Raw genomic sequence first — 22,781 nt, 5'->3', positions numbered from 1 at the left:
ATTGAGATTTCACAGTGCAGCTTTGCTTGGGTTACTAAGTGCTTACAGAGCATGTTCATCACAAAACCAGCTAACTGTTTTATTTAAACATTTACATGCTGGCCACACTGCCCGCGTCAAGTGCACGAGCGTTGCAAAAATAAATGTACACATACATGTTATTCAATCATTGCAACCACACTGCTCGCGCGCGTCAACGAGCGTCTGCGTAGCCAGGCGCTAAAATAGAACTTGGTTCTATTTGTGACGCTTGACGAGCTGCAAGTCCCGCCTCTCCCATCTCCTCATTGGTTTTTAGCAGCCTATACCCATGTGGGTGATTGAATGATGAACTGAGGTCCACACTCCAGTCCAGTTGATGGTGGTAATGCACCTTAAAGTTGGTTGCCAACTGCAAATAAAGTCCACAGAAGACGAAGAATCCTGAAGGAGGAGAGATTACTAAAAACTAACTAGATTAATCCTTTTATCTGTGGATTAATTAGAGTAGAGGACCTTGTGCATTTCAGGTAAAATAACAACCCCAATGTTTATATCCCAGGACAAATAAGCTAGCAACAGCAAGCTAGCAAGCTAAATTGCCATAAATGTTTAATGCTTTTCAACCTGTCCCCAAATTAATATAGTTGGTTCCGAGTTCGTTTTCATATTTCAACCTGCGTGTCCTGATTGCGTGTGGGTGGACAAAATCAACATGCGCTCGATGGCGCAGATGGACATACGCGCGCACGAGCAGTCTGGTCAGCAGGCTGCATATTATAGCATGTGATATAATTGTGGTGTAACTGTGATATTATATAATGTGATTTAAGTGTGTTGTAACTAGGATATTATATAATGTGATTTAATTGTGGTGTAACTGGGATATTATATAATGTGATTTAATTGTTGTGTAACTGTGATATTATATAATGTGATTTAACTGTGGTGTAACTGGGATACGGTGGATCATTTCTAGAGGTATGATGCCCATCAGATGGGTACAGTAACCCAGCCTCTCACCCATCAGATGGGTACAGTAACCCAGTCACTCACCCATCAGATGGGTACAGTAACCCAGCCTCTCACCCATCTGATGGGTACAGTAACCCAGTCACTCACCCATCAGATGGGTACAGTAACCCAGCCTCTCACCCATCTGATGGGTACAGTAACCCAGCCTCTCACCCATCAGATGGGTACAGTAATCCAGTCACTCACCCATCAGATGGGTACAGTAACCCAGCCTCTCACCTATCAGATGGGTACAGTAACCCAGTCACTCACCCATCTGATGGGTACAGTAACCCAGTCACTCACCCATCAGATGGGTACAGTAACCCAGCCTCTCACCCATCAGATGGGTACAGTAACCCAGCCTCTCACCCATCAGATGGGTACAGTAACCCAGCCTCTCACCCATCAGATGGGTACAGTAACACAGTCACTATCTGATGGGTACAGTAACCCAGTCACTATCAAATGGGTACAGTAACCCAGTCACTATCAAATGGGTACAGTAACCCAGTCACTATCTGATGGGTACAGTAACCCAGTCACTATCAGATGGGTACAGTAACCCAGTCACTATCAGATGGGTACAGTAACACAGTCACTCACCTATTAGATGGGTACAGTAACTCAGTCACTATCTGATGGGTACAGTAACACAGTCACTCACCCATCAGATGGGTACAGTAACCCAGCCTCTCACCCATCAGATGGGTACAGTAACCCAGCCTCTCACCCATCAGATGGGTACAGTAACCCAGCCTCTCACCCATCAGATGGGTACAGTAACCCAGCCTCTCACCCATCAGATGGGTACAGTAACCCAGTCACTATCAGATGGGTACAGTAACCCAGTCACTATCAGATGGGTACAGTAACCCAGTCACTATCAGATGGGTACAGTAACCCAGTCACTATCAGATGGGTACAGTAACCCAGTCACTATCTGATGGGTACAGTAACACAGTCAGTCTCAGATGAGTACATTAACCCAGTCAGTCTCAGATGGGTACATTAACCCAGTCATTCACCTATCATATCAGATACAGGGTACAGTCAAGCCGTGTTCCTGACGGTCTATTTAACCTGCGGAGGACATATATCATCCTTAACTCCTCCCCCTTTTACCCCCCCCAGTCACCTTGACCCTTTGATATTGACTTCCTCTAGTTTCAGACGACAGCTCTACTGACTGAAGGTCCTCCTTCTGTGTGCATACGAACACAAGTTTAGCATCAGTGAATATTTTCAAACTAAAGCCCACGTTGGGATTTAGCGACGTTGGTCAGTCTCAGATTGTAGAATAGAAGTTGTACTGGTCAGTGACGTGGTAGTTAGGGTCTGACTCTGCACCTGTTCCTTTTTGTTAGCGCCCCTTCCATGTCCCCCTAGGTACTCTCCACCCTAGTACCTCCCACTCTTCCCCTCTCCCCCCCCTCACTAGGTTACAGGATAACCTTGCCTTGCCATTAACCTGCTGCCTTTCCTCCCCTTCCTGTCATCCTTCCATCTCTCCAACCGCCCAACCGTCCCATGACTGTAGCCAAGATGTCCGTCTACAAGAGAATGACGCTGGCATGTTGTTTTGATTGCGGCCGTTCAGAGCGTGACTGCTCTCGCATGTCAGCCAATGTGCATCACCATAGTAAAGCGAAGGACACCCTTCAGCAGCGTGGCTTCCCTCTCTCTCCTGTCTCTCTTAATGATTGCTCGACCACTTTACGTGCCTGTAAGTTGTCAACGTGACACACACAGCGTCATACGTGTGTGTGTGTGTGTGTCTGTGTCTGTCTGTGTGAGCATGAACATGCAGTACAAAGTCTTTTGGTTTGTGTGTTTTTCTGTGTCGTTTAGAATGCATCAATAGTCTAATAGTCTACGTGTGTGAGTTTTGTTTAGCGACTGCCGTGATTGTTGACGTTGTTTATTGATGTTGGAGATCAGTGTTATGATGATGTTGGTAATTCTGTCGCGTCTTTGTCCTGCTACTAGTTGTCTTCTAGAGCATGCTATGTTAGTCTGGCATGTGTTTTAATGCTGTTTTGGTTTATTATTTATTATTACATTATTTACTGCTTTATAGTTGGTTATTTAGTTGGTTTAAGGTACATCTCTTATATTAGAAGAAATACTGTTGAATAAATTCTATATTTCTGCTAATGTTACAGTGTTTTTTTTTGTGGACAAAATACCAATTCTGCTTGGCTTTATTATTTGTAATGTTTCTAATCTAATATTATTGTAGTAGGGTTTCATAGTACTGTAGCCTATACGTTACCAGCCGTAGGACGTTTACATTTCTTTACTAGTGACCTGGATCAATCTCACTCAATTACAGTAGATGCTTTCAGATTCAAGGGGCTGTCAGACAACACAGTTTGCCAAGAAACAAGTCCCTGCAGACAGAAATACAGACATGGAGCCGAGGGGGGCTTTAGTCTCTGATAACTAAGGCATTTTATATCTCTGAGTGTGTCAGAACATGACGTCATCAACCCACACTAGTGTATGTTGTGTGGCATGGGAAGTGTTGTTACATGTTACTTTGAGATATAAAGTCAGTCCACATTTGTTAAATAAGCAAACTTGTTTTATTTTATTTTTTTAATCAAAAGCAGATCTGCAGCACATAGTCTAGTCTCTGGGGCTGTCCTCTCCCCTGAGCCGCAGCTTGTCTTCCAGCCAGGGATGTTGTGGATGTGACTAGCTGACTAGCCGTAGACTGGCTGCATGGCTAAGTTAGCAGAGAATGCTCCAGAGTCGCTGTCTACACGGCGTGCGGAACGCTGAGAGCAGGGCCTCATGCGGGTTGACATGAAAATTATGTTTGCATTTTCATTTTGGGAGTGTTACCAGTTGTCATGAAACTCAGCGTGACAGTTCCTAACCCCCAGGCCGCCCAGAGCCCCCTCTCTCCTCCCCTCCTCTCCCTCTCTCGCTCACTCTCGTTCCATCTCTCTCTCCATCTCTCTCTCGCTCTTCTTCGGGTGGCAGGTAGCCTAGCGCGTTGTGCCAGTAACCAAAAGGTTGCTGGTTAGACTCCCCGAGGCGGCAAGGTTGAAAAATCTGCCATTTCTCCCTTGAGCAATGCAGTTAACCGTCAACAACTGCTCCTTAGGTGCTGTGGACGTCGATTAAGGCAGTCCCCCCCACACCTCTCTGATTCAGAGGGGTTGGGTTAAATGTGGAAGACACTTTTCGGTTCACTGCATTCAGAACTGACTAGGTGTCCCTCTTTTCATTCTCTTGTTGTAGGACAGATGCTAGCTTGTTAGTCCTGTGCCGGCCAATCACAGGCGACAGATGCCAGGACCCTGGTTGAACATGTCCTCTCACTGTCCTGCCATTAGCTAAAAAAAAACGGACCTTTATGTTGGACTCTACAGGGGTCCAATAGGGAAGGTATTGTTGAACATGTTGGACTCTACAGGGGTCCAATAGGTAAAGTATTGATGAATATGTTGGACTCTACAGGGGTCCAATAGGGAAGGTATTGTTGAACATGTTGGACTCTACAGGGGTCCAATAGGTAAAGTATTGATGAACATGTTGGACTCTACAGGGGTCCAATAGGTAAAGTATTGTTGAATATGTTGGACTCTACAGGGGTCCAATAGGTAAAGTATTGTTGAATATGTTGGACTCTACAGGGGTCCAATAGGGAAGGTATTGTTGAATATGTTGGACTCTACAGGGGTCCAATAGGTAAAGTATTGATGAATATGTTGGACTCTACAGGGGTCCAATAGGTAAAGTATTGTTGAATATGTTGGACTCTACAGGGGTCCAATAGGTAAAGTATTGTTGAATATGTTGGACTCTACAGGGGTCCAATAGGTAAAGTATTGTTGAACATGTTGGACTCTACATGGGTCCAACAGGTAAAGTATTGTTGAATATGTTGGACTCTACAGGGGTCCAACAGGTAAGGTATTGATGAACATGTTGGACTCTACAGGGGTCCAATAGGTAAAGTATTGATGAATATGTTGGACTCTACAGGGGTCCAATAGGGAAGGTATTGTTGAACATGTTGGACTCTACAGGGGTCCAATAGGTAAAGTATTGATGAACATGTTGGACTCTACAGGGGTCCAATAGGTAAAGTATTGTTGAATATGTTGGACTCTACAGGGGTCCAATAGGTAAAGTATTGTTGAATATGTTGGACTCTACAGGGGTCCAATAGGGAAGGTATTGTTGAATATGTTGGACTCTACAGGGGTCCAATAGGGAAGGTATTGTTGAATATGTTGGACTCTACAGGGGTCCAATAGGTAAAGTATTGATGAATATGTTGGACTCTACAGGGGTCCAATAGGTAAAGTATTGTTGAATATGTTGGACTCTACAGGGGTCCAATAGGTAAAGTATTGTTGAATATGTTGGACTCTACAGGGGTCCAATAGGTAAAGTATTGTTGAACATGTTGGACTCTACATGGGTCCAACAGGTAAAGTATTGTTGAATATGTTGGACTCTACAGGGGTCCAACAGGTAAGGTATTGATGAACATGTTGGACTCTACAGGGGTCCAACAGGTAAAGTATTGTTGAATATGTTGGACTCTACAGGGGTCCAACAGGTAAGGTATTGATGAACATGTTGGACTCTACAGGGGTCCAATAGGTAAAGTATTGTTGAATATGTTGGACTCTACAGGGGTCCAATAGGTAAAGTATTGTTGAATATGTTGGACTCTACAGGGGTCCAATAGGTAAAGTATTGTTGAATATGTTGGACTCGACAGGGGTGCAATAGGTAAAGTATTGATGAATATGTTGGACTCTACAGGGGTCCAACAGGTAAAGTATTGTTGAATATGTTGGACTCTACAGGGGTCCAACAGGTAAGGTATTGATGAACATGTTGGACTCTACAGGGGTCCAATAGGTAAAGTATTGATGAATATGTTGGACTCTACAGGGGTCCAACAGGTAAGGTATTGATGAACATGTTGGACTCTACAGGGGTTCAATAGGTAAAGTATTGATGAATATGTTGGACTCTACAGGGGTCCAACAGGTAAGGTATTGATGAATATGTTGGACTCTACAGGGGTCCAATAGGGAAGGTATTGTTGAACATGTTGGACTCTACAGGGGTTCAATAGGTAAAGTATTGATGAATATGTTGGACTCTACAGGGGTCCAATAGGGAAGGTATTGTTGAATATGTTGGACTCTACAGGGGTCCAATAGGTAAGGTATTGATGAATATGTTGGACTCTACAGGGGTCCAATAGGTAAAGTATTGATGAATATGTTGGACTCTACAGGGGTCCAATAGGTAAAGTATTGTTGAACATGTTGGACTCTACAGGGGTCCAATAGGTAAGGTATTGATGAATATGTTGGACTCTACAGGGGTCCAATAGGTAAAGTATTGATGAATATGTTGGACTCTACAGGGGTCCAATAGGGAAGGTATTGTTGAATATGTTGGACTCTACAGGGGTCCAATAGGTAAAGTATTGATGAACATGTTGGACTCTACAGGGGTCCAATAGGGAAGGTATTGATGAATATGTTGGACTCTACAGGGGTCCAATAGGTAAAGTATTGTTGAACATGTTGGACTCTACAGGGGTCCAATAGGTAAGGTATTGATGAACATGTTGGACTCTACAGGGGTCCAATAGGTAAAGTATTGATGAATATGTTGGACTCTACAGGGGTCCAATAGGGAAGGTATTGTTGAATATGTTGGACTCTACAGGGGTCCAATAGGTAAAGTATTGTTGAATATGTTGGACTCTACAGGGGTCCAAAAGCTGACTTACAGAAAGTAAATCATGTGGAATCTGGGATACTCTTTTTCATGGGGAGTAGGGAAAACCTTGCCTTTGTAAATGTATTGTTCTATAGGTCTCAGTCACGATGTATGAAGTACTGTATGTGTCAGTAACAATAAGGTTTATCATTTTAAGTTAACCATTCATAATTTCAGCTCCCTGACCAAGAAAGTATCACAGTCTGACTTCAGTATTAAACCTTTCTCCATCTAACGTCTTGGGGATCTGGAAACATTTTGAATACTGAAGTCAATCTGCTGAGACCTGGCTGAGCTGACGGTATCACTGCAAGTCATTGAAACATCCTTATTTTTACTAACCAATTGTTATTTTCCATTGCATGGTTCCATTTTGTCTTCAAGGCACACCTCAGTTCAGAAGTGCCTTTAAAGAGATTGAACCCAACAGCGGCTTTATAACTGACATTATAACCTTCCGTTATAACCTGTATTATCAGGCTATATAATTTGCTCTCATTGCAACAACCCTGTAACTTTTCATTGTCTTTGCATCTTTCTCAGCAAAAAATAACTATAACGGATATATCAAATCAAGTAAGTTTTGGTTTCCATGTATGTTTTTGTTATTAAATTTGTTTCTTAATGTCGATAACCCTCCTCTCAGTCCACTGTCCATTCTCTGCCTCCATCTTTCTGACTGTGTCTATCTAACTCCATATTTTCCTGTTTGCTCGTCAGCAGGTTTGGGGTCATTTCAGATAAATAATTATTTCAGGAAGTAAACTGAATTTCCAATTCCAGTTTTCCTAAATTTCTATGAGAAAAAAAAAAATCCAATTGGAATTTCTGTTTACTTCCTGAATTGACTGAATTTAAATATAATTGACCTCAACCCAGCTCACCAGTTTCTGTGTTTCACTGCTCAATAATCCCACATCCTCATCCACTGACGTTGAAAAAGACACTGTCTATTACTGGACTGGTCTGTGTGTCTTTAGGAGGGAGGTTAGGTTAGTGTCTGTCTGATGTTGCCCTGTGACAGAAAATACTGTACAGTAGGCTGTCATGGTACATGAGGCAAATTAACTACATATATCTTTCATGATAACATTACATTTTTATAACACAGAACGATGTGTGTTTTTCAGTTTTATTCCAATACTTTATGTTTTAGTAACTATTAGTTGTAATTTGAGCAGTAGATGGTGCTACTGCTCTATGGTAGTGTATCTCTGGATATTAGTGCTAAGATCACTGCACTGTAGAGTAAAGCATTGTAGTTCTCAGATAACAGTTATGTCTGGTGAATCTCAAGAGAACCTGAAATCAAACGGCTATCAAAACCAATCAAACGGGTATCAAAACCAATCAAAGGCTATCAAAACCAATCAAAGGGCTATCAAAACCAATCAAACGTATCAAAACCAATCAAACGGCTATCAAAACCAATCAAACGGCTATCAAAACCAATCAAACAGGTATCTAACTCATCAAACCGCAATCAAAACCAATCAAAGGCTATCTAAACCAATCAAACCGCTATCAAAACCAATCAAACGGGTATCAAAACCAATCAAATGGCTATCAAAACCAATCAAACGGCTATCAAAACCAATCAAACAGGCTATCTAAACCAATCAAACGGCTATCAAAACCAATCAAACGTATCAAAACCAATCAAATGGCTATCAAAACCAATCAAACGGCTATCAAAACCAATCAAACAGGTATCTAAACTAATCAAACCGCTATCAAAACCAATCAAAGGCTATCAAAACCAATCAAAGGCTATCTAAACTAATCAAACCGCTATCAAAACCAATCAAACAGGTACCAAAACCAATCAAATGTATCAAAACCAATCAAACAGGTACCAAAACCAATCAAACGGGTATCAAAACCAATCAAACAGGTACCAAAACTAATCAAACGGGTATCAAAACCAATCAAACGGGTACCAAAACCAATCAAACGGGTATCAAAACCAATCAAACAGGTACCAAAACCAATCAAACGGGTATCAAAACCAATCAAACAGGTACCAAAACCAATCAAACGTATCAAGACCAATCACCCGAATAAGCTATTGGATCACACAGGTACCAAAACCAATCAAACGGCTATCAAAACCAATAAAAAATAAAAAAGTAGTACAGTTCTCTCTACGATTTCACAATTCATTCCAAGTAGTGGATGACGAGACAATGTTACTATAGACCATCTAGAGTAGAGGGTCTTAGAAAGTCAGGATATCTGCCACAATGTGTTGTCCCTGCTGTAAAGCTGTGCGTGTTTGACGTGGGACAGATGAGTGCAGGAGGTTTAGGGCCAGAACGGTAATGTATTAGACAGCTGACCGTTTAAATAATCATCTCTATACAAATTGGCTTCTGATCCCAGCTAGCTTTGGAAGAAGTGGAAAGATTTGTTTTTTCCTCCTGAGGGTATTGTTAGAGTTTTAGTCATAATAAACATTTTTAAAAAATCTATTTTTAACACTAGGGAAACTAGATAAGTCAAAACTAATTATACACATTTATTTAGCAGCTTTGATTAGGGATTCAAATAGTTTCAATTTATTAGATTTGTTTTGATAAAATATGTTAAGTTCATCCCTTTCAGATGTCGGTTGTAAATGTCTGTTGTCATGTGATTATTCTCATAGTAGAATAGTAGAACCATCAAAGTAACGCCCTGCTGTTGATTAATTCATGTTTATTATGAATATCAAAGTAAGTGTCATATCTAACATTTTCATTTTAAGAGTCTACTTCTAGCGGTTAAGTGGTGTTTAATAACAATGAGTTTCTTAATTATTGAACTATTCGTATTTTTTTTATGCCATAAAGAATGATCCCCAACTTAAAATAATGGTGAATGACACGTCTGTAAAATAAAATTCTCACTGATATTCGGTCCATTATAAAGTCAGTTGAATTCAACCCCACAGCACCTAATTTACAGACAGTATAGACATGTAAATAATCTATGGTTCTTCTCTAGTGCTGATTTTCATTCTTCTCTATCTGACAGTTAAAGACGACCCCTTTATCAAAAGGTCAACCTATCAGAACCAGTCTATTCAGGGCTCCCGAGTGGCGCAGCAGTCTAAGGCACTGCATCTCAGTGCTAGAGGCGTCACTACAGACCCTGGTTCGATTCCAGGCTGTATCACAACTGGCCGTGATTGGGAGTCCCATAGAGCGGTGCACAATTGGCCCCGCGTCATCTGGGTTAGGGTTTGGCCTGGGGCTGGCTGTCATTCTAAATTAGAATTTGTTCTTAACCTGACTTGGCTAGTTAAATGAAGGTAAAAACAATAATTGAACCACAACTCCATGACCAATGTAGCCCACCATAAAGCAGCAACAGTGGAGTAGTATTGCCCATGTCTGGGTCAATTCCTGTAGTCAACAACTGTAAAGGAGGCCTGCAGTCTTCCAGGCCCTCAGTGTTAATGTATAGCCTCTGAGGCTCCAGCAGCAGCAGAGGAGGCCAGCAGGCTGCTAGTTAAATACAGATACCAGCCCAGTCATTCCACCCTGCTCAATATGAGACACTGTACATGTGAGAACCCTACTTGTGTTGCCATGCAGCATGGTGTGGTCACCACTAGATAACAACGTGTTGTGTTTTAGACTGTAGCTGAGTGGAGCGGATGCAAACCCCCCCCCCCCCCCCCCCCCTCGGGTTGAACCTCAGTGATACTAGCTAACATCACAACACTTTGGTGACTGAGGCTGCTGCAAGGCTGGAGTGGAACACTGGGGTTGTAAGCCCCCTTGACGTCTGGTGTGGCTAGGCTTTACTACGCCCTGCTCGACACAACCGCAGCGCATGTGTTTGTGACTGAAGCAGAGGCTGTACTGCTGGGGTGGAGTGGTTGCATGTGTAGTATTCCTTGCTAATGACCCAGTGTGTGCAGCTGTCAGCTGGGAACTACTAAATATTGAACACACTGACTGAGGAATCTCCAGCCACTCTACCCCACTCCACTGAAAGCCTCTTCCGTTGCTTCACTACGGTCTCCATTATACTGTCATAGATAAACAGCCCAGCAGCATTGCAAGTGGTTAGCCCATCTGAGGACCAGGATTTTTTTTTGTAATTGCTTACTACCCCTTTTTCTCCCCAATTTCGTGGTATCCAATTGGTAGTAGTTACAGTCTTGTCTCATCGCTGCAACTCCCATACGGACTCAGGAGAGGCAAAGGTCGAAAGCTATGCGTCCTCCGAAGCACAACCGAACCAAGTCTCACTGCTTCTTGATACAATGCCCACTTAATCCAGTAGCCAGCTGCACCAGTGTCGGAGGAAACACCGTACACCTGGTGACTGTGTCAGAGTGCACTGCGCCCGGCCCGCCACAGGAGTCGCTAGTGCGCGATGTGCGGCCAAACCCTCCTCTAATCCGGACGACACTGGGCCAATTGTGCGTCGCCACCATGGGTCTCCCGGTCGCAGCCGGCTGAGACAGAGCCTGGACTCGAACCCAGAATCTCTAGTGGAACAGAATCTCTAGTGCCTTAGACCACTGTGCCACTCGGGACACCTGGACTAGGATATTTTACGTTATTAATTTGAATGTACGAGTTACATTTCCTTTGTACAGGAAGGCCGGGTTGAAACACATTGTGTCGTGTTGACAGTCTGAAACATAATTTAAAACCACTTATCTGTTTCTACTGATTTGGTATTTTTTGTGTCCCAAATGACACCCTGTTCTCTAGTGCACTAGCATGGGACCTGGTCTATAGGGTACAGGGTGCTATTTGGGACAGAGTCCTGGTTTTGTATATCTAGCTCGTTAGAACTCAACATGGTTAGTCATGTATTAAAGATCTATGACTGATAAGAGCTAAAAATCCAGTGAGAGGATTTTAGTAACAGGATTAGTTAAAATATGTCAACTCGCTGTTTTTATTTCATTTTCATTTTCACTCAACTGGCACTGTTGAGGAGCTGTTCTTTCTGCTTTCTCTTCACGTGTCGAAATGTGATATCAGCTAGCGTAAAGAATTAGCCTGATTCATTTTCACTGGAGGGCGAAACTTGTTGTTCTTTTTTTTTTCCCGCGAAGAGAAGAGCCCTGGGTCGGTGTAGTTTCATGTAGTGGTAAAGACAATGTCCAAGGGGCAGCTGAGCTGTGAATAAATCATAGTGGCACTCAGACCAATCTAATTACACGAGCCAAGGGCATCGGCAGTCAGTGTCATTAGGCCCTGAGAAGAGAGAGGAAACTAAAGACCAGCCATCTCCGATGCATTCAGACTTTGGAACAAAGGGCCCATATTTATGATGTCATCTCTGTGATATTTATGCTTAATTATCTTAATTAGATAAACGTTCTGAGAGATTTGCATAGCCAGCAGTAGAAGTATCTTAAAGTAACTGCCCAGTGTTCTCAGATTTCTATGAAATATGACCTATAAAATAGTTTTCCTTCCAAAAATTGTTAATCTGGTGTGTTAAAAGCAGCTTTTCTGTGTTGGAATGGTGTGGGCGTACCCCAACAACAGAATGGTGTGGGCCTATAGCAGTCATAAAAAATATTCAGGTGAGTAGAGTGCTGATTGTCCAGCTCATCTTCCTCTAGACAGGTGATTGGCCAGCTCATCCACCTCAGAGAGATGACATCATGTTCTATGAGGAAAAATAGCATGCCTTTTTAAAACGATCTGTTTGAGATACAAGTTTGAGATGCTGCTATTGAAGTGTTTTTTTCTCCTATTCATGCTTTGGCCACAAATACACTTAAAGAGTCAACAACATTATTTGCATATAAGTTAACAGAGAATGAACTTTTACAAGTGATTTTCCCTGGGCCGTTCCTTTAAGTTTCTAATGTAATGATTTAATAGGACATGGACATATGTTTACTGAATTAGCATCCATACTGGGGTTAATGCATGTGTCACAGTCAGCCACACACTCCTAGTGATGCTTATTCCAAGGGGTTGATTCAGAAACGGCTTGAGGATGATTACAATTTCTATACAAAACTTGAACAGATATATACGATATCAAGCTAGAAACGGAAAAGAGATATAAGTATAATTTGTAAATGCCATTCAAATGTGGGCTTGGTTTTTAGTGTGATGTTACAATATTGGGGCGGCAGGTAGCCTAGTGGTTAGAGCGTTGGGCCAGTAACCGAAAAGTTGCTAGATCGAATTCCCGAGTTGACATGATAAACAAAATCTGTTGTTCTGCCCCTGAACAAGGCAGTTAAACCACTGTTCCTAGGCCGTCATTGTAAATAAGAATTTGTTCTTAACTGACTTGCCTAATAAAATAGATACTGTGTTGCTGTCATATAATATTATACGCACAGTATGTAGTATACTGTAAGAGATTCAATAAGTCAGTTTGACAGTAAGTCAGATTTACAGTAAATCAATGGTATATTAAATGAGAAGCATGATGGTAATGGCACTGGAGCATGTTGCATCATTATGTTTACACTAATGCAGACGATGTTCACATGCATTTTTATTTATTTGCTTTTTGGGGGATTTGTCAGGTCGTACTACTGTATCATGCGTTACATCCGTCCCGTCCTTACCCCTTCCTCACCCTGTGGTCTCCTGTTCCTCTAGTCTCCTGTTCCTGATTCTAACCTGTCTTGCCTCTTTTGCTTTGGGAGCTACTCTGACTTTTGAACCTGTGTTGTCTTGGTGTACTAACTTACAGTAAATGTATAAGACTTACTGTATGTGATCTCACCTAGCCATTCCTTGGCTTCTCACCTGTTATTGCAGTGGAAGAGGAGCAGCAGTCAGCCGTTTCTCCTAAAAAGAAACAAGTCAATGGAAACACGAGGAACTCACCCAACGGTTCACCAAAAATGATGAGGTAGGACAACAGCTTCACGAGAGCACTATCTATCAGTACTGTTCCGTTTGTGTTTCTTTATATGTGACAGGATTCAGGATCGTAGGTGTTTGACCCTCTTTTCTACTTCACAGTAGGGCCGTTAATACAATTATATTTGTATTTTTTTGCAGAAATGCCTTCTTGAACATGGAAACTTTCGTATGTATTGATTACAGATTGGTCTGGGATTTGTTAATACTGTATGAATTTTTAAAAATTATTATGAGCCTAGTTTAGCCAAGGAGAAAGCACTGAGATATGTAGGGAGAAAGGCAGGATCCCTGATTGGTTGAGATAATGGAGAGGGATAATAGAGACACTACTTCCTGGAGGACGATACCATGCTGACTCATTTGTTTATTCTTGTCTCCAAAGTGAACAAGTTTATCAAATTTACAAGATGCATAACTTTCCCATATTTCCCCCAACTGCAGTGTATGAAATACCATTTTGATTTAATCAGACTAAGACCTTTTCATGTTGTAGCTGAACCGGATGCTAACGTATCACAGTATGTATGTACACAAGCTTCACTTTTTTTTCATAAAGCCAAGTCTGCAAAATTTGACACATGCGCACCTTCCTGAATTCAGTCACAAGTTATAGTCGTAACAACCGTGATGATACATATTACACATAATAAGAACACGAGCGAGACAGAGAACTCTCTAAAGCTGAAACATTTCTACTCTGTCAATTTGTCAGCTGTTAAAGACAAGACATAAGCTTCAATATTTATTTCATGAGAGAGACAGACTGACCATGAGAAGCGGTTTGAGTAATACTTTAGCTTTAAGGCCTCAACTGTCACCCCTCCCAGTCCCATCCACATGTACTGGGACCTTTAAACAGCAGTGACACTAATGACTGCACCAACCAATCAGAGAGACTCCTGTGGTTCTATCGCCCCGGGCAACTCTATTGTAGCGATCCCTTTGAGTTCTATTTTTGGTTCAAAAGACCACGGGTGATATGCCTCATCGCCATCCAAACTGAAAATCAAATGCTACCTTGCTTTTATCTTGTCCCATGGAATTAATTGAGTGTTTATTGATTTTGACGGGTGATAGGTACTGCTATTCAACACACGAGGCCATTAGAAGGAATAGAAGAACCATTATCATTCAAGGGGAAAGGTAATAGACGAATCAGGTCAGAAGGAAGTCACACTGCAGAGTGTGGAACAACTGCAAACCTCTGCATAAAATAGGATTGAATTCTACTGTACATTGCTATTGTATTAACTTTGTGTAAAAGCAAGTTGTAATTGAAGGTACCTCCAAGCTAGTTATAGTAATACTACATCTTACAGTTACCAACAAACATTTGCTCACCTGCTTACATGAGGAAATCATCTTTGTACAGACAGAAACTAAACCGTGCCCCTGTTTGCCACATAATTTATGCATGTTTTCTTTGATCTGTTTTGACTGGTAATATTTATTTGGAGGCATTTGGCCTTCTTCAAAGTGTTGTCAGAGCTGTACAGTAGCGCTTTCGGAGGTTTCCCTGGCTCCCTGGGAAGGTAGTCGAAGCTCTGGGGCTCTTTTAATATTATTCAGACTAAGGCCTTTTCATGTTATAGCCCTTAGCTAAACTGACGCTAACCCACCACAGTGTGTATGTGTTTATTTTGTATACAGCGGCACGGATCTGATCTAATGCTGTATACAGGTGAATCTGATACTGTATACAGGTGAATCTGATCTAATACTGTATAACGATCTGATCTAATACTGTTTTACTGATCTGATATAATACTGTAAACAGGTGAATCTGATCTAATACTGTATACCGATCTGATCTAATACTGTTTTACTGATCTGATATAATACTGTAAATAGGTGCATCTGATTTAATACTGTAGATAGGTGAATCTGATCTAATACTGATCTGATCTAATACTGTATACAGGTGAATCTGATCTAATACTGATCTGATCTAATACTGTATACAGGTGAATCTGATCTGATACTGTATACAGGTGAATCTGATCTAATACTGTATACAGGTGAATCTGATCTAATACTGTATACTGATCTGATCTGATACTGTATACAGGTGAATCTGATCTGATACTGTATACAGGTGAATCTGATCTGATACTGTATACTGATCTGATCTAATACTGTATACAGGTGAATCTGATACTGTATACAGGTGAATCTGATACTGTATACTGATCTGATCTAATACTGTATACAGGTGAATCTGATACTGTATACAGGTGAATCTGATCTGATACTGTATACTGATCTGATCTAATACTGTATACAGGTGAATCTGATATAATACTGTATACTGATCTAATTTAATACTGTATACAGGTGAATCTGATATAATACTGTATACTGATCTAATCTTTCATGAAATACTAAGGTGCTACACGGTGCATCGTCTGGCTGCCTTGCTGCCTGCACTGTGAACTCAAAGAAGCGATTGTTTGCAGTAGCCTAAGGGATACTTTATTTCTACAAGCTGATAGAAGAAACATCTGGTTACGTATACCATGTGTTTTCTACAGGACCTGGGGGCCCCACGGTCCTTGTAAATAAGTAATGATCAACAGATTGGCTGTGGGTTTTTGAAAAGCATGCCTTTGTCAGTTTGTATGATGGGGGGGGGGGGGGGGTTTCAAAGCCATTGCCTGATTCCATTGCCTGCTGGAGCGGAGCGGGAAGGAGTGAATGCTCATTCACAGCTAGGAGCTACAGTGCTCTTACTAAAGGGAATGCTGGAAGAGCCCATTTAAAATGCCCAGCTTCTAGCAGAGTTTCCACTCAGTTGAGCTGTCAACTCCTATGTTCTAAAATGCATGGATTTTATATGCTACCGATGTTTTATCTTTCATGTTGAAAGTGAATCTAAAATTCATCCATCACAGTGATATGTCTACAATGTACAGTAGCTAGTCAGGATAAATATGACTAATTAGAATTTAAAAAAATAAAAATACCTTTTTTTTAAAACATTTTTATCGTGGATGGATCTGAAACCCATGTCATTCACAACAATTTCAACTCCACTCAATCTACATAGTAAAAATAATGAAACACATAGCCTACAGTATGTGTTGATGAAAGCAAGAATATTTTTTTAAACAAATATAAAAAAGCTGTATTGTCACGTACACCGGATAGGTGCAGTGAAATGTGTTGTTTTACAGGGTCAGCCATAGTAGCACGCTGCCCCTGGAGTAAATTAAGGTGAAGTGCCTTGCTCAAGGGCATATCAACAGATTTTTCACCTTGTCGGCTCAGGGATTCAAACCAGCTACCTTTCACTTACTGGCCTAACGCTCTATCCGCTAGGCTACCTGCCTTCCGGTAAAAAAAGGTAAAAAAAACCCACTTTAGAAACACCTTTATGAAGTCAAAAACTATAGAAATTATCCCTGGAAGTAGAGTCAGTAGAATCAGCTGTGGAGATATTAGATATAGACTGTGTCCCCAAATGGAACCCTCTTTCCTACATAGTGCACTTGGTTTTGATCAAAAGTAGGGAATAAGGTGCTATTTGAGACACGGACATGGCGATATAGCCATCTCCTGATGACGGCAGAGAGAGAATGTGACGTGTCACTGAAGTAACAAGTCACATCTACCCCCTCCTTGGTGATTTCCTCCTCTATTTCCACAGAGCCCTTATGGGTCATGAGACAAAGTCACACAGCGCTAGCTCGCACTCGTCCGCACCGTGACACACGTCATGTCGGGAACAGTGCAGCTGAGGCGAGCTGCGGTGTAGGTTGACCGTGACTACGTCCCAAATGGCACCATATTCCCTACATAGTGCACTACTAATGACCAGATGGGCCCTGGTCAAAAGGTAATGCACTATATAGCGAATAGAGTTCCATTTGGGACTCACTGTGTCTGAGACTGTGAGAGATAGCTATCTTGGCAGACATAGTCTGTGCCTCACTCACCAGTAGTGGCGGGGAGCGCAGATTGAAGTGACAGGCCTCCACTGAGTGAGTGGTGAAACGTGCTGGTAATGAAATATGTACCAGGAGGGTAAAAACCACTAAATGTTTTCACTCTTATATTAACACCTGTTCTGCTCTTCCTCTCACCTTCCTACCGATCATAAAGAACACTATGCCAGGCCGGCGTTGTAAATAACAATTTGCTCTTGATTGGTCAAATAAAGGTGGTCCAGCTTATAATTGTTATTAGAGTATTGAGGCCTCTTGAAGTGCAAGAGATATTAAAGCCAAATGTTAATATATATTTGATATGCTGTAATATGTAAACACATTACCTAGAAGTCAACTTGCTTGCACCAATCCCCTGCAATTACAGTAACATACAAACCCCACCTCCCCTCCATGAATTTAATTAATTAATTCATACATTAATTAATTGCAATTACAGAAAATAGATTACAGTAAGTGTAGTGGTATCGTAAAACTGATCACGGTAACATACTGTAGTGTAAATTTACAGGATTATACTGGCAGCAGAGTTGCCAGCAAATTAATGTTATTGTATAATACAGAACTGTTTTTCTTAGTATAAAACATTATACAGCATCCCTGCTGTAAAGCAAAATTACAGTATTTACCAGGCAACTTTGCTGCCATTATAATGCTGTGAATTTACAAGGGAAAGTTTTACATTGAAGGCAACTACTGGACCAATTGCTAAAATAAATGTTGATAACCAATTGCCAATGAAAGTGATTCTTTGTGATGATCAACCGTTGTGAGCACTAGGCCAATTTGCTAAAATGTATTATCCTAAAATGTAATCTTTTAATTTATTTAACCTTTATTAAACCAGGAAAAGCCCAATGAGACCCAGAGTCTCTTTTTTAAGGGAGACCTGGACAAGAAGTCAGCAACAATCAATACATTACAGATTTAAAACATACAACAATGCAATACAATAACATGATCCAGCCTAAAAAAAGTATTTACACTCTTCTGTAACAGAGTCTCCCATCAATATTTTAAATTCATTCAGTGGCACTAACATATCTAGATGAAGCATGGATTGTAGACTATTCCATACTTCTGATGCACAAGACGAGAAGGCAGTCTTGCCTAATACTGTACATGTCCTGGGGACTTTAAGTAGCAACCACCTAGCAGACCGGGTATGGTAACTGCTGGTGGTGAAAGAGACCAGACTACAGAGGGGCTTTGTAGAGGAACACATACAAATGTATCTTTCTGCGCATATAAAGTGAGGTCCAACCTACCATTTGGTACAATGTGCAATGGTGGGTGAGAGACTTGGCAATTGTAATAAAACGCATGGATGCATGATAAACAGAGTCCGGTCTCTGTAAGACGGAGGAGGCTGCATGATAAACAGAGTCCAGTCTCTGTAAGACGGAGGAGGCTGCATGATAAACAGAGTCCAGTCTCTGTAAGACAGAGGAGGTTGCATGCATATACAACAAGTCACCATAATCAATTACAGATAGAAAAGTGTCCTGAACAAGCTTCTTTATAGCCATAAGCGGGAAGCAAGCCTTATAACGAAAATAAATGTTTAACATACACTATATATACAAACGTATGTGGACACCCCTTCAAATTAGAGGATTTGGCTATTTCAGCCACACCTGTTGCTAACAGGTGTATAAAATTAAGCACACAGCCATGCAATCTCCATAGACAGAAATTGGCAGTAGAATGGCCTTACTGAAGAGCTCAGTGACTTTCAACGTGGCAATGTCATAGGATGTCACCTTTCCAACAAGTCAGTTCGTCAAATTTCTGCCCTGCTAGAGCTGCCCCGGTCAAGTGCTGTTATTGTGACGTGGAAACGTCTAACGGCTCGGTTGCAACACTCACTACCAAGTTCCAAACTGCCTCTGGAAGTAACATTGACTGTTCGTCGGGAGCTTCATGAAATAGATTTCCATGGCTGAGCAGCCGCACGCACACAAGCCTAAGATCCCCATGTGCAGTGCCAAGCGTCGGCTGGAGTGGTGTAGAGCAGTGGAAACGCGTTCTCTGGGGTGATGAATCACGCCTCACTATCTGGCAGTCCGACGGACAAATCTGGGTTTTGGCGGATGCCAGGAGAACGCTCCCTGCCCGAATGCATAGTGCCAACTAGAAAGTTGTGTGGAGGAGGAATATTGGTCTGGGGCTGTTTTTCATGGTTCGGGCTAGGCCCCTTCGTTCCAGTGAAGGGAAGGCTTAACACTACAGCACACAATGACATTCTAGACAATTCTGTGCTCTAACTTTGTGGCAACAGTTTGGCCCTTTCCCATTTCAGCATGACAATGCCCCCATGCACAAAGTCCATACAGAAATGGTTTGTTGAGATTGGTGTGAAAGAACTTGCGCATAGTCAAGTTTCTGCACAGAGCTCAACCTCATCGAACACCTTTGGGATGAATTGGAACGCCGACTGAGAGCCAGGCCTAATCGCCCAACATCAGTGCCTGACCTCACTAATGCTTTTGTGGCTGAATGGAAGCAAGTCCCTGCAGCAATGTTGAAACATCTAGTGGAAAGCCTTCCCAGAAGAGTGTTATAGCATCAAAGGGGGACCAACTCCATATTAATGCCCATTATTTTGGAATGAGATGTTCGACAAGCAGGTGTCCACAAACGTTTGATCATGTAGTGTATCTTCACATTTTCAAGTAATGCACTATGTATGATTACAACCAAAACTTTACTCTTTACCTCAGCTAGCCCCATTTAAACACAACATGTACCTCAGCTAGACCCATTTGAACACAACATTTACCTCAGCTAGCCCCATTTAAACACAACCTTTACCTCAGCTAGCCCCATTTAAACACAACCTTTACCTAAGCTAGCCCCATTTAAACACAACCTTTACCTCAGCTAGCCCCATTTAAACACAACCTTTACCTCAGCTAGCCCCATTTAAACACAACCTTTACCTCAGCTAGCCCCATTTAAACACAACCTTTACCTCAGCTAGCCCCATTTAAACACAACCTTTACCTCAGCTAGCCCCATTTAAACACAACCTTTACCTCAGCTAGCCCCATTTAAACACAACCTTTACCTCAGCTAGACCCATTTGAACACAACATTTACCTCAGCTAGCCCCATTTAAACACAACCTTTACCTCAGCTAGCCCCATTTAAACACAACCTTTACCTCAGCTAGCCCCATTTAAACACAACCTTTACCTCAGCTAGCCCCATTTAAACACAACCTTTACCTCAGCTAGCCCCATTTAAACACAACCTTTACCTCAGCTAGCCCCATTTAAACACAACCTTTACCTCAGCTAGCCCCATTTAAACACAACATTTACCTCAGCTAGCCCCATTTAAACACAACCTTTACCTCAGCTAGCCCCATTTAAACACAACCTTTACCTCAGCTAGCCCCATTTAAACACAACCTTTACCTCAGCTAGCCCCATTTAAACACAACCTTTACCTCAGCTAGCCCCATTCAAACACAACCTTTACCTCAGCTAGCCCCATTTAAACACAACCTTTACCTCAGCTAGCCCCATTTAAACACAACCTTTACCTCAGCTAGCCCCATTTAAACACAACCTTTACCTCAGCTAGCCCCATTTAAACACAACATTTACCTCAGCTAGCCCCATTTAAACTCAACATTTACCTCAGCTAGCCCCATTTAAACACAACCTTTACCTCAGCTAGCCCCATTTAAACACAACCTTTACCTCAGCTAGCCCCATTTAAACACAACATTTACCTCAGCTAGCCCCATTTAAACACAACATTTACCTCAGCTAGCCCCATTTAAACACAACCTTTACCTCAGCTAGCCCCATTTAAACACAACCTTTCTGTGTCTCTCACATATCCAGGTAATTTTGAATGTGGAATTGAGTTCTCCTGACAGATTGGAGGTTGGGAAGTAGAAAGCATTTTAAAGATGACGTTTGCCTGCGTTATCCAACTACCTTCCTGAGAGGGAGGACATTATGGCTATAGCCTTGGGGTAAATCCCCACAGACAGACATTTTAGCTCTCCTGTCTCATGGAGCCTGAGGGATTGCAGTTTCAGCTGACACCGTCATACTTAAAACCTTACTTAGGTTGGCATTCTTCTAATGTCCATACAGAGCAAAAGTACAGTGCTCTTAACTAATAAAATATATGAAGTATTTAAAGGTCTAGGGATGAAGACAGATGTATCCTGTCTATATTTCAGAGTTTAATCTTCACTAATTTGACAAATCCATGTTGTAACAAGAGCTAGTGACGATGTATGGAACTAAAACTAGATTATTCCAATATTTATTTTCAAAGTTAAATATGGTAAAAGGCATGCTTTTTTTTCTAGGCCCGTAGCACTTGGTGATTGGGCGTCATATCCTAATTATTAATCCCATATACAATGAGCTTTAAGATTGGCCCCATGTGAAATGAGATGCCTTTCCTCTACCCTACCTGCCTCCACAACATTAATATTACAACTGTTTTCAAAATCATCTCTGGTTTTAGCGTCAGCACACACTACAACCACAGTGTCACGTCCTGACCAGTGAAAAGGGTCATTTGCCATAGTAGTATGGTCGGGGGATGGCAGGGGGGGGGGGTTGTTTTGTGTGTTTTGGGGTTTGTTTGTTTCTAGGGGAATGTGTTCTAGTTTTCATTTTTTATGTTTCGTTTTCCAGGTTTGGCCGAGTATGGTTTCCAATCAGAGGCAGGTGTCTTTCGTTGTCTCTGATTGGAAGCCATACTTAGGCAGCCTGTTTTTCCTTTGGGTTTTGTGGGTGGTTGTCTTCCGTATCGTCTGAGTACCTTACGGAACTGTTGGCTGTCGTTTTATTGTTTTTGTTGAAGTGTTATCATTTAATAAAGGAAGAATGAGCACCCTACACGCTGCGCCTTGGTCCACTCCTTTAGACGATTGTGACACACAGGTAGGTACCCTTGTTTGGAGACCACTTCAGTGGTCAGTGTACGATAGCATCAAGCTCAGATGCTCATAACCTCTCTCAGTAATTAGTAACATTGTTTGTTCGGTCCCGACTATACACACTCAACGCTTGGATGCTAAAACATTAATAGCCTTCAGTTTAGAAAGAAAATATGATTGGGTAAATTGCTGAAATATTAAGTGTGGTCTGTTAAGTCTTTAGCGTGAGGAGCATACCGTCCAGAAGCTGTATGCTGTAAGGAGGCCGTAATTCTCCATGCTCATGCCAGTCAGAGGATTTGTCTCAAA

The 22,781-nt window shown here is 41.7% G+C and overlaps 1 protein-coding gene across 1 annotated transcript in view; it reads left to right on the top strand.

Annotated features, from left to right (window-relative positions):
• The window catches only part of LOC106589905 (calcium-activated potassium channel subunit alpha-1), a 220,986-nt gene that overhangs the window by 179,247 nt on the left and 18,958 nt on the right, over positions 1 to 22,781 (top strand). The window contains exons 19-20 of the mRNA XM_045710059.2: positions 7,306 to 7,338; positions 13,506 to 13,599. Coding sequence (XP_045566015.1) covers positions 7,306 to 7,338; positions 13,506 to 13,599 — 127 coding nt within the window. The remainder of the gene's footprint in view (positions 1 to 7,305; positions 7,339 to 13,505; positions 13,600 to 22,781) is intronic.

The sequence above is a fragment of the Salmo salar genome, chromosome 28 (assembly GCF_965601325.2).
Source record: "Salmo salar chromosome 28, fSalSal1, whole genome shotgun sequence".
Classification (NCBI taxonomy): domain Eukaryota; kingdom Metazoa; phylum Chordata; class Actinopteri; order Salmoniformes; family Salmonidae; genus Salmo; species Salmo salar.
The sequence above is the reverse complement of the archived record's forward strand: the minus strand, read 5'-3'. Positions and strand labels throughout refer to the sequence as shown.